General features: G+C 47.9%; 2 protein-coding genes across 2 annotated transcripts; one reads left to right on the top strand and one right to left on the bottom strand.

Annotated features, from left to right (window-relative positions):
• Positions 1–54: 54 nt before the first annotated feature.
• snu13a (SNU13 homolog, small nuclear ribonucleoprotein a (U4/U6.U5)) lies at positions 55–2,036 on the bottom strand. The gene is made up of 3 exons (XM_083676289.1): positions 1,882–2,036; positions 1,340–1,460; positions 55–910 (listed from the first exon to the last, which is right to left on the bottom strand). Exons 1-3 carry the CDS (start codon positions 1,882–1,884, stop codon positions 648–650), a joined length of 387 nt encoding a protein of 128 aa, XP_083532415.1. The 5' UTR covers positions 1,885–2,036; the 3' UTR covers positions 55–647.
• Positions 2,037–3,173: 1,137 nt separating this feature from the next.
• Positions 3,174–13,226, top strand: uqcrc2a (ubiquinol-cytochrome c reductase core protein 2a). Its single transcript, XM_083676377.1, has 14 exons — positions 3,174–3,275; positions 5,825–5,923; positions 6,198–6,347; positions 7,104–7,168; positions 7,307–7,363; positions 8,736–8,860; positions 9,185–9,282; positions 9,854–9,911; positions 10,757–10,852; positions 11,499–11,698; positions 11,865–11,945; positions 12,266–12,342; positions 12,452–12,605; positions 12,917–13,226. The coding sequence occupies exons 1-14, from the start codon at positions 3,243–3,245 to the stop codon at positions 12,998–13,000; spliced, it is 1,377 nt and encodes a 458-aa protein (XP_083532503.1). The 5' UTR covers positions 3,174–3,242; the 3' UTR covers positions 13,001–13,226.
• Positions 13,227–14,395: the final 1,169 nt, after the last annotated feature.

Raw genomic sequence — 14,395 nt, 5'->3', positions numbered from 1 at the left:
CTCTCTGTTAGAGGTGGAGCCAAGCAAAGTAGGACAAAGTAAACAGTATTTTCCACAGTTATGCATAATCACCTATGCAGTGACACGCACAGTTTTTAATCAACCAAAATGGCTTCTTCGAGTTCATACAAGTCTTTTTGAACATAAAATTCATTAAAAAAAAAAAAAAAAGTATGAAAGGTTTCAAAACTAAACACTACAAATACTGGACTGATCTTGTTCACCCCAGAACCACCAAAACATAAAAAAAAGTGAGCTTACAGCATGACTGCCATTACACCATGCTTAATGTCCGACATCCCAATCTCTTTGTATATTAGTTACAAAATATAGTGATAGGAAAAACATTATTCTCTGCTAAGCCTAATTGAAACCATTTGTTTTGTTCAAAATGCACTTATACTATGGGTTGTGAAAAATCGACATCGTCTCACAAGTCCTCAAAAATAGCGGCACAGCCCTCTACAATCGAAACTGACCCGTCCATACACTGAAACTTCATTACGATGAGCGTCTTGGGTGGGAGATGTCTTAACAGAAAACAGGAACAAATCAAAACGTAGCTTATGTACAAAACTGTATGACAAAATAAAAGCAGGTGGCCTAAACCCTCCAAACTCCCCCCCCCCCCCCCAATGAGCCTCTGCTCACACAAGCAGTCTCTCAATAGCCATCTGTGTAGACTGGATCTGGGGCTTGAGTTGGGAGCCTTCCTTGATGGTGATGGAGGTGGCAATAACGGGCCGGGAGACCCCGCAGGCACGTCCGAGGGCCTGCTTGGAGCGCACAAACACGTAGGGGACGTTCTTGTCCTCGCAGAGCAGCGGCAGGTGGAGGATAATCTCCAGAGGCTCTGCGTCGGCAGCCATCACGATGAACTCGGAGATACCGCGGTTCAGGGTTTTAGTGGCTGAGGGAGAGGAAAGAGTAGGGAGTTAGAATGTTAGTTTAACTGTTAAAGCAAGCGAGTGTTTTCTATTAGCGAAAATGTCTCAGAAACTGATCTTGTCGTCACTTTATATACCCTGGGAGCATGATGGAAATTACTATGGGATAGAGAGGCCTGACTTGTGTAATTGCACAACTCATACTATGCCCGTCGACGTCAAGTTGCTGCAAACAGTCGCCCCGCAATTCAAGTTGCTCCGACCGGGTCTCGAATTTGCGACCTCAGACTTGCAAACATACATGACCATCGTCTCCTTAAATACCCGATGTAAACCGGCTACGCTATCGAAAAGCTAGCAATTTAAAACGCTCGGGGTATTTGAGCCCGAGAAGTGGGTTTTACCATCTCAACTCGGTCATAACAGCTCCACCACTGACGGGTTTGACTCACCTTCATTAGCTCCTTTTCGGAGCTGCTTGTAGTTGGCAGCTTGCTGCACAAGGTCCAGGATAGTTTTGCTGAATGTGGCGTCGGCCAGGGGGTAGGCCTTGGGGTTGACTTCTGGTTCAGACTTTAGAAAAGAAATAGAACAATGAGAATTTAAGAATAATCGCTGCATTAAAGTAAATTATCACGGGCCCTTTAGGAACATTATCATGTACGTGTCCAACAATTGCTCGAGACAAATTAGACTGGTCAAAACGAGTCCATGATAAACAGCCGGTGCACACGTGGTTGCCACAAGATTACGCGTGGCGCGGCGACGGCCAGACGCGTTTATGAATTTCCTCCACAACGCGTAGTAATGATCTTTGACTACAGTATCGTCTATATCAAATGTGGTACAAACTATATAACACACACTACACAGAACCAAATACTTGACTTGGAAACAAGTTAGCTCGCTACTACTCCGCACATTTCAAGATGGCTAGCTTGCCAGATTAGGCTGTTAATAAGCTAAAGCTAGTAGGTTTTTAAATTCAGCTCACCATATTTTAAACGTTCCAGTGGATTTGGATGTACGGTAAGTGTCGATGTGTCCTCTCGGCGATTGCTTCACGGAGGAGAAAAGTAATGCTGTTGAGAGAAATCACAACGTACAGATTGTGTGTGGTGGTTCGTTTCAATGAAGCGCACGTTGAGAAGTCGTCGCAGTTATGGCTGCCGGTAGGGAGCGCTTCATTACGTCATCATAGCGCGCCTCAGAGATAAGAGAAGCAAGATGGTTCACTCAGCATCCGTTATCGTCCGCGCAGTCCGTGAAAAAATAAGGACTGGGCCGTTTTTTTCTATGCTGGGAAACAGTAGGAGGGCTACTATTTTTTTTTGTGATGGCTACATATTGTCCTTAAGGGATTTAGCTTTAGGGAGCGTGACTGCTACGCACATGCGCAGTGTGACGAGATCCTCTGCCCTCGTGAATAATTGCCAATACGCCTGTATTCTATGTAAATGAGAAATAAACTTTGATTTGATATGCAAGAGAATATGAAAGGAAAACAGGGAGAGTGATTCGTTTTGGCATCAGGCAGTATTTATTCTACAACGCTCGTATTGATGTTGAGGATATCCCGGCCCTCATGACTGACAGTGTTGGATTCCAGTAGATGTTATAGTCGTGATTTCAAAGTTCAGATTATTTCATAATTTTGCACTGAACTAATTTTAGTCACTTCGCTCCCCAGGTGCAACTTTTGTCAAAGTGGAGTATGCGTACCCCCGGGGGTACGTGGATCAATCTAGGGGGTACGCAAAATAAATCTGTGTTTTACCTTCCCAGCCGATATAGCCGATTGCAGTCTCAGTACCAAAAATAAATGGATGCACCCAATCCAACAGAATAATATTATCACAATGTCTAATATATAAGGGATAATGTTCATAGAATATAAATTAGGCTACAAAATAACCGACAGGGGGTACATGACTGTTAAAAGTTTGGGAACCACTGCCCTATTAGATCAGGGAAACTCTGTGGTGTGGTTTAATGAGGCAAGACATTGATTGATATTACACGAGTAATGATAACCATCCGACAGCAACACGCAGTAACGTATTAAGTTCTTTCAAGAAACATTAATAAAAAAGCTTGATTTTCAGCAACACATTCTTTTTCAGACTTAGGGCACATGCAGAGCACAGCCCTTTTAGGATATAGCTACCCGGGCAGAGTCAGTGGGGAATCTTGTGCTAGTGAAAGATCTTTGTCGGAGCCTTCTGCCGTGTTTGGATTGGCTGCGGAGAGGAGAGGAGAGGGTTGTGGGTAGGACGTAGGACGTCAGGACGTAGGACGTCAGGGCGGCCATACCTGTCTTTCTGCTGTAGCTGAAGGAGAGAGACGGAGGGAGTCATGAAAGCAATCCGAACTGTTAATCAACTCTCTGTGAGTCTGTTTTCCCTGTCGAATGAGACATGTTTAGTCAGATAAACCTATAAGCCAGGAGTTGTTGATCCCTCTGTCCTTTAGGGTCGGAATCGCGACCTATCCTGTCCTCTCCGGTGCTGTGTGCTCGCCGGCTAAGTTAGCCACGGTTGGCTAGTGGGATCGGAGGGGCTGTTTAGCCAGACAGCGAGCTGGCTAGGTGGTAGCTTCCTAGTATCTAGCTAGCTAACTATGTTCATATCACTGCTCTGTTGCTGATCAACATGTCTAGGCTTTCTTACTCCGTCCAAAGTGCCACCTAGTCAGGTCTACCGGTGATGGGGTTGATGGTGGTGGTTGAGAATCCTTAATCTAGCAGGCTAGCTAAGAAGCTATATCTGTAACGTAGCCTATGGCTGCACCTCAACCCACTGAAGGTCATTTCAGTTCCGATGGCATTTTAGGTAAAAGTTACACTGACAATCAGTGTCGGGCGACCTGCCACCGAACAGGCGACTTCTCGGTTCAGGTGTCATCACGTCTGGGAGGTGTTTTGGTTGGGAACTGAAATTCTGAAGCCAGTTGTCCAGAAGAGTGTCTGAGCAGTCAGATGCTTTCTACTGGAAACAGAGTAGCTGGGTGCAAATGTCGCTGGATAAGCTTTCTGATAATAACGCAATCTTTCTGATAATAACGCAAGCATTCTGATAATAACGCAATCTTTCTGATAATAACGCAATCTTTCTGATAATAACGCAAGCTTTCTGATAATAACGCAAGCTTTCTGATAATAACCGTGGACTGTTATTGTTGTTAGGTCGTAGCGCATCACATGGCCAGGTGACAGCTTGGTTGTGTTAACTAGAGGCTGAAACGAAGACAGCGCCCACAGAGAGGGAGACAGTGATGATGAACCTGAAGTGGATAGGATTGAATTAAGTATCGTTTTGTTGTGGACTGTGTTTCATGTTGAAGATGTGAAGACACCTGCCCTGTGCAGCCAGTCCTTTCCTGGGGTTACTTCACTGTTTGGCACCTACCATCAGTTCAGATTGAGTTTCTACACAGACATCCTCCACACGGCCTGGCTGCCAGCCTGATCATCCGGTTTCCCTCCCCTCACAAAGAGAGAGGTTAGCTTAAACACATTCTCAAGCTGGTGTGCAGGCTTCCCTCGCTAGATCTAGTCATGTCCTTCAAGGACACCTACTGTTGTTAAAAAATATGTTTTTAGGGCATTTCTGCTTTATTGGGATAGAGACAGTAGAGATTGACAGGAAGGATGGGTGAGAGAGAGAGAGGAGGGATGACATGCAAGATAGGTCGAGGGTCGGAATCGAACCAGGAACCTTGCGATTATGTGGTACGCGCATTAGTGTGCTACGCCACTAAGCGCCCCCGGACACCCACTGTTCTAGCGTGGTCTCAGAAGTCCTCGACCTGTCTGAGGGCCAGGGAAGGCAACATTCTACCTGTCTGAGGGCCAGGGAAGGCAACATTCTACCTGTCTGAGGGCCAGGGAAGGCAACATTCTACCTGTCTGAGGGCCAGGGATGGTTTAGCCTACTTCTTTTTTTTTTTTTTTAGGAGATGCTCTGTTCAGCTCGTAGAAAAGTCTCTTTACTGGGGTTCATTTGAGGACAGCGGGGAGCACAAAGACCCAGATGACTTGAATACCCTTCTGTGAAAGTCCCGTTATCCAATATCCTAAAATTCTTTCCGTTGAGGAAACGTTTTCTCAGGGGATGGGGGGGGGGGCTGCAGCGCTCACCACCCCAACCAGAATACTGCTCCAGTGCTGCCTACCTCATTAATGCTCCACAGAGCAGCCTACCTCATTAATGCTCCACAGTACAGCCTACCTCATGAATGCTCCACAGTACAGCCTACCTCATGAATGCTCCACAGAGCAGCCTACCTCATTAATGCTCCACAGTACAGCCCACCTCATTAATGCTCCACAGTACAGCCTACCTCATTAATGCTCCACAGTGCAGCCTACCTCATTAATGCTCCACAGTGCAGCCTACCTCATTAATGCTCCACAGTGCAGCCTACCTCATTAATGCTCTGTCCTCTGCTGCTTTGAAAGGAATTTCCCTGGGGCTTGTGGGGGAAGAATAATGTTATTTTCACACACACACACATATATATATATATACGGCATTTAGCTGACACTTTTATCCAAAGAGACTTACATTGCAGTGAGTGCATACATTCCTCAGTATATATGGTCCCAGCAGGAAACGAACCCACTACCTTGGGGTTGTTAGCACCATGCTCTACCAGCTGAGCCACAGAGGATCATATATATATATATATATTCATATTAATTATAGTACCAACCCAGTGTAAGGCCCGTTAGCAGCTCCGCTATGGGAGTTAACTCTCTTGGTGTTGTAGCTGGCGCGGCCAGTTTGTCAGCGGAAGGTCGTGAGTTCGATACCCGCGTAGGGCAAGCTGCTCTCCCCCGCCGCTCGCTACAGTATTTTATGGGTGTATCTCCAAAAGAAGTCGTGTTTGTCAGTGTTGGTTGACTGACAGGCTTGTTGCTGTTCCTCTCTCCACAGAGACGATGCTACGCAGCCGCCAGGAGGAATGAGGCTCTTACCGTGCCCTACGCCGGCCTCAAGGCGGCCCCTGGCCCCCTCCCTCCCCAGAACGTCCAGGTAGGTCCTCTGCTCTCCTGCTCTGGCCCCCACTGATGATGTCACTCTCCTGGGGGCATGAGGGGCACATGAAACAGACGTCAAGCTGTTGTAAACAGTCGCCCCAGCACTTCGACTTGCTCTGACGTGTCGTGTGTGTGTGTGTGTGTGTGTGTGTGTGTGTGTGTGTGTGTGTGTGTGTGTGTGTGTGTGTGTGTGTGTGTGTGTGTGTGTGTGTGTGTGTGTGTGTGTGTGTGTGTGTGTGTGTGTGTGTGTGTGTGTGTGTGTTCTCCAGGTGTCCAAGCTGCCAAACGGTCTGGTGATTGCGTCGTTGGAGAACTACTCCCCCGTGTCGAGTGTCGGTGTGTTTGTGAAGGCCGGCAGCCGCTACGAGACGGCGGAGAACCTGGGGGTCACCCACGTGCTGCGGCTGGCGGCCAACCTGGTACGCTCACACACTCACATTTACATTTATGGCATTTAGCAGACGCCTTTATCCAGAGCGACTTACAACAAATACATTTGTTTAAGTAAGTGAATCATCTATCCAGCAGTCATCATAAGACAAAGTAATCAATGCTCACACCAGGGGCCATAGGCAGTCGTAATGCCAGAAGCCTTTTTTTAAATAATTTTTATTATTATTTATTAACAGGAGAGAACTTGTACAGGGGGGTAGTGGGGGTGAAGAGGTCTCAAGGGTTGGGGTTGGGGTTAGTACAGGGAGGGTAGTGGGGGTGAAGAGGTCTTAGGAAGGACTGTTAAGATGTAGCCTGAAGAGATGAGTTCAGGCTCAGACACCTTTAATTTTGCTCTAAAGGGGAAGTTTACCCGAAATCCATTTTCATGTGTATTTAATCCCTAATGCTTACCGTCATGGAACTATCACCATTTTGCGTGCAGTTGCATCATAGCTATTGGAAAAGCGAGGTCTGTGTTTACTTCCTAAAAAAGAAAAGTCTCATACCACGTTAAAATACGTCATGTGTGACTTTGCACACTCTGACCCTGCTCTACTCTGCCAGCGACTCCCAGAGGGCACCAGGGTATTTGTGATTTACTCTTTGTTTGGACCATTTGAGAACCTTTTTCACTATCCTATGTCCACTTGTTCACCTTAGATCCCCAACACTGACTGAACTCATGCGCTATTCTAGGAACCTGTTGAGTAATTAACGTTGTTGTTGTTGTGTTTTTTTAGACTTCGAAGGGTGCGTCTGCGTTCAAGCTGTGTCGCGGTGTGGAAGCAGTGGGGGGCAGCCTGAGGTCAGTGAGTATACCGAGTCTACCCCCCCCCCCCCCAAATGTCCCCATCACCATCTGACCACCTATAAATAAATGTGAGTCCACATGTGACATTCCAACCCCCCCAACGTAACTGTGTCTGCTTCTGTGTCCCTGCAGCGTGACGTCTTCCAGGGAGACCATGGTGTACTCTGTGGAGTGCTTGAGAGACCACATGTAAGTACTTCAGTCTTTCACGATGGAAGAGGTGGTATGGACCCTCTGCTGGGTCTGACAGCCAATGGGAGGGGTGGTATAGACCCACTGCTGGGTCTGACAGCCAATGGGAGGGGTGGTATAGACCCACTGCTGGGTCTGACAGCCAATGGGAGAGGTGGTATAGACCCACTGCTGGGTCTGACAGCCAATGGGAGGGGATGTATAGACCACTGCTGGGTCTGACAGCCAATGGGAGGGGAGGTATAGACCCACTGCTGGGTCTGACAGCCAATGTCTGCAGTGTTGGCGTCACATCAGAGCTTGTGGCAACAATGTTCTCAATGCACTCCTAAAGGTTCTAGGAAGGTCATGGTCAAGGCGATAACATTCACAACACACTTTCACAAGGCCATGAAGGGTGTGAAACCCTCTTTAAGGGTTATTTTTTTCTCAGTGGAGAGAGACAGGGAAGTTAAGGAGGAGAGGGTATGTCAGCAGGCCATGGGCCAGATTCGAACCCATGCCGACATGGCCATATGTGTGCACTGTAGGCTGCGGTGCTGGACCGCTGGACCGCCCCAGGCCATGGTGCTAGACCACTGGACCACCCCAGGTCGTGGTGCTAGACCACTGGACCACCCCAGGCCATGGTGCTAGACCACTGGACCACCCCAGGCCTTGGTGCTAGACCACTGGACCACCCCAGGCCATGGTGCTAGACCACTGGACCACCCCAGGCCATGGTGCTAGACCACTGGACCACCCCAGGCCATGGTGCTAGACCACTAGACCACCCCAGGCCATGGTGCTAGACCACTGGACCACCCCAGGCCGTGGTGCTAGACCACTGGACCACCCCAGGCCATGGTGCTAGACCACTGGACCACCCCAGGCCATGGTGCTAGACCACTGGACCACCCCAGGCCACATCACAGCCAATTTGTGCAGTGTTGGGATCACATCACAGCTTGTGGGCTACAACATTCAGAACACACTCCTAAAGTTACTAGGAAGGTCATGGCATGAAACTGTTGGAGGAATCACCGTCCCTGGAGCTGGAGTTACCCTCCTTGGCCTGGTGCTGAGTTGATGGATGGGGAAACCTGATAGATGACAGTCTATGGCCCTCGCCTCGTACGCCAATGCCAGGCTGGGTGTCGAGATGGCTGGTTTCATTGGCCCCTACGGTGCTTGTGTATTGAGTTGAGAGTTGTAACTGCAGTGTTGAGAGTTTACTGCGTGTGCGTGTGCGTGTTTTGATGTGTGTAGGTGTACTTGTGCGGCCACATGTTTTGATGTGCGTGTGTACATGTTTTTGTGTGTGTGTGTATGTGTGTGTGCTTAAAGTACATGTTTTAATGTGTGTGTGTGCGTCTGTTCCCCGCTACAGACACACAGTGATGGACTACCTGATCCACGTGACCACAGGCCCAGAGTTCCGGCCGTGGGAGGTGGCTGACCTGCCCTCCAGGGTGAAGGTAGACAAGGCCCTGGCAAGCCAGTGTCCACAGATAGGTCAGTACCCTTCCTTCACCTCACCTCACCTCACCTCACCTCCTGTCCAGTGTTGTGTGCTGCAGCGATTTATTACACATCTTATTCATCCGTTTATTTATAATATTTCCCAAATGTGCAGCTAGTGTGCGAACCCACGGCACGAGAAAAAAAATAAAAAAAGCAAAAATTGTGTTTTTGGTCGTTTGACATCTTTACATTGTGAGGAGAACTGAGCTGAGGTAACAAATGATATTCCGTTCGCTCGTTATTGAGCGTTTCAGGATACGGTATGTGACTTTTTAAGTGTAAAAGTCGTGATTGTTGGACGTACTTTTTCTCTAGGTGTTATCGAGACGCTGCATGAAGCTGCGTACAAGAACGCCCTGTCCAACTCCCTGTACTGTCCTGACTACAGCGTCGGCCACGTCACCGGCCAACAGGTACGCTTGGGAGTCTTGTGGGTCTACGGGTACAAGACAAACAAAGACACAAGACAAACAAAGACACAAGAAAAACAAAGACACAAGACAAACTAATTCTAAAAGCATAACAAGAGCAGGATATTTTGTTTCATTTGAAAACAGCGTAACATTTTGTAAAAGCAGAATATTCTGTAGTCATCCAATATTTGTTTGGATATTTCTATGTTCTAGATCAACGGTGGTCTTGTGGTGGACAAACAACCTAGAAATAGCATGTACTAGAATAAATAAGTAGGGTAACTAACTCCTAAGAGGTATTGTTCTCTGCAGTGCTTACCTTGTGTTTGTGACAGCCTAGCGTGCTCTTAAACACTTCTTCTCCTCCTCCTCCTTTTCCTTCTCCTCTTCTTCCTCCTCCTCCTCCTCCTCCTTCTCCTCCTCCTCCTCCTCCTCCTCCTCCTTTTCCTTCTCCTCCTCCTCCTCCTCCTTCTTCTCCTCCTCCTCATCCTCCTTCTCCTCCTCCTTCTCCTTCTCCTCCTCCTCCTTCTCCTCCTCCTCCTCCTCCTCCTTCTCCTTATCCTCTCTCCAGCTGCAGTCGTTTGTCGAGAGCAATTTCACCAGCGCCAGAATGGCCCTTGTAGGGCTAGGTGAGTGTGACTGTCTGATAGCGGTATCTTGAAGAGCACCGTGGGTTCTGCTTTCATCCTGCCGAGCTCACCGGCAGCTCTTAAACTCACCGGCAGCTCCTAAACTCACCGGCAGCTCCTAAACGGTGCCTCCTGCATGCTGTGAGTCTTGACTTAGCGAGGATGTGTTTCAGGTCACACATTACAGTTTGTGCTGCCACAGATGATCGGATCTCACAATGCCTGGATTAGTGTTAAACATCTTAGGAGTCGCATCAGTAGGATATAGCAGTCTGCTGATCTGCACAGCTCAGCTGCAGTGCTGCTGACCTGGAACCAATGGTCTGTCAGTGCCCGGAAACACAACTCAAGACCCCATTGGCTGGTTGGTTCTCTGTGAGGGTTATATTGTCTCTGTGTTTGGCTGATATAACTCTGAATAAACTCTCCCCCTCTGTGTGTGTGTGTGTGTGTGTGTGTGTGTGTGTGTGTGTGTGTGTGTGTGTGTGTGTACGTATCAAATTTCCTTTGACGTCTGTCCAAAGACCTCGAGGCTGAGGCAGTCTAATACACGTGGATATGTGGGGTAGAGGTCAGCTGACAGCAGTACTGCTGTAGTTTGACGCAGTTTGTTTGTGTCTGTGTGTGTGTGTGTGTGTGTGTGACATGATGTTTCTCTGTGGAATGCTTCCCTGGACTGATGAGGCAGGGTTGTGTGTGTGTGAGGAGAGAATGTTGTGTGTCTGTGTCTGTGCCTGTGCGTTTGCCTGTGTGCGTGTGTGCGTGTCTGTGCCTGTGCCTGTCTGTGCCTGTGTGTACCTGTGTGTGAGACGCGACCTGACCCCCTCTGTGACGTTTCTCTCCAGGTGTGGACCACTCTGTCCTGAGGCAGGTGGGGGAGCAGTTCCTGAGTGATCGGACCGGGGCAGGAGCGCCCGGGGCCAAGGCTCTGTACCGCGGAGGTAAGACCCATACCGCCGCCAGGGGAAGGCTGCCCTAACCAGTACAGCACGCCACACTGTTCCAGAGTGGGTTCCAGAGCGGGTTCCAGAGCAGGTTCTAGAGCGGGTTCCAGAGCAGGTTCTACCTGCAGGCCATAAGACTCCTCAACTGACTCTCCATAAGACTCCACAACTTGTTTTGTCAAGCTTCAGTGTGTGGGAACTGATGTAGTCGGCCCCCAGCCAGGGCACACTGCAGGCCCCCCAATGCCACACACTGTGTTGGTGTGTAGTGCCGGTCCGCCGGATGATATTTAGCCAGTGGGTGTTGGTTGAAAATGGATTTAACCTTTATTTTATTTTATTTTTAGCAGGGAGCCTCATTGAGACCAAGGTCTCTTGTACAAGGGAGCCCTGCATACACACAGCTTACAACAATGCATAATACACACACAGAATTACAACATCATAAAACACAGTCAAGAAAAACACACACATTTTGCAACACAGAGGAAAAAGGGAGGCTCTCTTGGTGTGTTTCACCAATATTGGTCCGGTCCAAGCTCTGGTTCCCAATGAGTCGAGTCTGACGTCTGTATATTTGCGCTATGGTGGTTAATTGTGTGTGTGTGTGTGTGTGTGTGTGTGTGTGTGTGTGTGTGTGTAGGTGAGCTGCGTGTGCAGAACGGTGACAGCCTGGTCCATGCCCTGATTACCTGCGAGGGTGCTGTGGCGGGCTCAGCGGAGGCCAACGCCTTGAGCGTGCTGCAAAGGCTTCTGGGAGCTGGGCCACACATCAAGAGGGGCTCCAACGTCACCAGCAAACTGAGCCAGGGCATCGCCAAGGCAACCACACAGCCCTTTGACGTGAGTAACCACCCGCGCCGCTACAACTGTTTGTCTTGTCGGTTGTTGGTACGATGGTCCGTACAACGTCAGTCAATGTTCTCGATCGGACGAATTCTGATCTTCCGAATTGCGTTGCTTAATGTCTATGAACTAGAATTTGAAGTAATTGATTTCCTACCTGCAGGCCACGGCCTTCAACGCCACGTACTCTGACTCAGGCCTGTTTGGGGTCTACACCATCACCCAGGCTGACTCTGCTCGGGAGGTGAGCACCGAGTAATGAAATGTACACTAAAAATATGTTTGTAACATGGGTTGTTAGACATCAAAACTATGAAGGAACACATATGGAATTGTTTGATATTTGTGTTACCGAGCAGTTGAACAGGTGTACCTAATAAAGTGGCCGGTGAGTGTATATATTCTAGCATATTGTTCATGTCAAGAGAGACACCAGAATGCACTTCAGTTACACTACGAGATTCTAATAATGACATTACATTGAATTGTTTGACCTGTACTCCCACCTGTACTGTGTTTTACTGTATTCTACTGTGCTCAAACTGTTTGTCCCTCTCTTTACAGGTGATCAAAGCTGCCCTCGCCCAGGTGACGGAGGTCGCCCAGGGTAACGTGTCCGAGGATGACATCACCAGAGCAAAGTAAGTTCACGCAACAGTACGGCGAAGCAGCCATTTCAGGTCGACCACAGACCAATCCAGCGGATCTCCGAGTCGAGTGTGTTGATGTCTGAACGCCGTTTCCCTGCAGGAACCAGATGAAAGCAGAGTACCTGATGTCTTTGGAGAGTTCAGAGGGCGTGCTGGAGGAGCTGGGTGCCCAGGCGCTGACCTGCGGAGCCTACCAGGCCCCCGAGACCGTCACCGAGGGCGTCGACACAGTCACCCATGGAGATGTTGTCAACGTGAGTACCACTGTCAACAATCATCACGACTATCTGAACCTGTCTTTTTTTTTTTTTTTTATGTTTTTTTTACTGTTATATTTAAAAAATAATAATTGGAGAGACAGGAAAGTAAGGAGGAGAGGGGAGGTCAGCAGGGCGGGGGCCGGATTCTAACCCATGCCGACAGGGGCATATGTGTACACTGTAAGCCGTGGTGCTAGACCACTGGACCACCTCAGGCCACTCTTAACCTATCTTTTAACCAGAATACATCGCAATTATATGTTTGAATATTGATGCTATGGTCTTATCTTGTTTTTTTTCTCCAGGCTGCGAAAAAGTTTGTGGACGGCAAGAAATCAATGGCAGCTAGTGGACACCTCATTAACACACCATTCGTGGATGAATTATGAAAATGAAATAGAAAACAGTTATTTAACCGTTTTAACCGGGGCAGATTGTGCCTGGCTGCTTACCCAAGAGATGGAAAATGGTTGTGCGCAGCAAACGATAATCCTTTGTTGTAAACCAATCATTTAAGGTTTGTTCTGCAACAAATGTACACAGGGAGCAGAACATGTTTTTTTTGTCCATTTCACTGTATATCTGATTGTAAATTCATTAAAAGGTGTATCTGCATTAATGAATGATAGTTGTCTTCTCGTGAAATTATTTCAAGGTGAATAATAAATGTATGTCCCAAAATGACATATTGTTCAGTCTGATTGCCTGTAGGTGGCGATAAAGATTGTTGTAGATATTGTGGAGAGAGAGAGAGAGAGAGAGAGAGAGAGAGATATGCAGGGATAAATAAGGAACATTTCCCACAAGCCACTGACTTAAGCATGATAAATCAACACAGTCAGCAATTACATACGTAATTCCAGGGAGGCATGTTTTCAAGGAACATAATATTACATTACATTTGTACGGCGCTTTCTCATGGACTCAAAGCACTTTACATGTCAGAAATATGAAAATAAAAATATAGGAGGACAGTCACAGAGCATATATAACATACATACAGCCCTGTGCATTAAAAGCCTGCCTGAACAGGTGGGTTTTTAGCAAGGTCTTAAAAGAGTCAACACTGTCGGCAGTTCTGACATTGTGGGGGAGAGACTTCCACAGGCGAGAAGCAGCAGATGAGAAAGCTTTGCCACCCAGAGTGGGGAGTCTGGTTCTGGGGACAGTGAGGAGACCAGAGTGGGGAGTCTGGTTCTGGGGACAGTGAGGAGACCAGAGTGGGGAGTCTGGTTCTGGGGACAGTGAGGAGACCAGAGTGGGGAGTCTGGTTCTGGGGACAGTGAGGAGACCAGAGTGGGGAGTCTGGTTCTGGGGACAGTGAGGAGACCAGAGTGGGGAGTCTGGTTCTGGGGACAGTGAGGAGACCAGAGTGGGGAGTCTGGTTCTGGGGACAGTGAGGAGACCAGAGTCAGTGGAGCGGGTGGGGCAGTAAATTATGAGAACATCACTGTACAAGTTCATGTGGTTCTACTGTGGTTTCATTTCCCATGATATGGCAGACTTAATGAATTTAGAAGGAGGTATGGGTTTATATTGATTGGGTTTATATTGAATGTGGGCCTTTACCTTCTAAAGGCATTAGTAGAATACTATGTGTCATTGCCCTGTAACTGATCAGTAGCCATGCCCAATATAAAATGGTGGACAAAATAATTTATGTTATTATCTGTATCATACACCTGGTGGAATGTAATTAATTACACAGTTTTCCCTTGATATGTGCAACCTGACCATGGAACAATGTAGAAATATGCTGTACTGTACGGTACTGTACTATATGA

This window comes from Argentina silus (assembly GCF_951799395.1).
Source record: "Argentina silus genome assembly, chromosome: 9".
NCBI classification, from domain to species: Eukaryota; Metazoa; Chordata; class Actinopteri; order Argentiniformes; family Argentinidae; genus Argentina; species Argentina silus.
The sequence above is the reverse complement of the archived record's forward strand: the minus strand, read 5'-3'. Positions and strand labels throughout refer to the sequence as shown.

Excerpts from the sequence above, each read along its gene's own strand:
- snu13a (XM_083676289.1), bottom strand. Across the intron at positions 911-1,339 it reads CCGAAAAGGAGCTAATGAAG|CCACTAAAACCCTGAACCGC; the intron begins GTGAGTCAAACC and ends CCTCTCCCTCAG.
- uqcrc2a (XM_083676377.1), top strand. The coding sequence starts at position 3,243 with ATGAAAGCAATCCGAACTGTTAATCAACTCTCT. Across the intron at positions 9,912-10,756 it reads AATGGCCCTTGTAGGGCTAG|GTGTGGACCACTCTGTCCTG; the intron begins GTGAGTGTGACT and ends GTTTCTCTCCAG. Across the intron at positions 11,699-11,864 it reads CAACCACACAGCCCTTTGAC|GCCACGGCCTTCAACGCCAC; the intron begins GTGAGTAACCAC and ends TCCTACCTGCAG.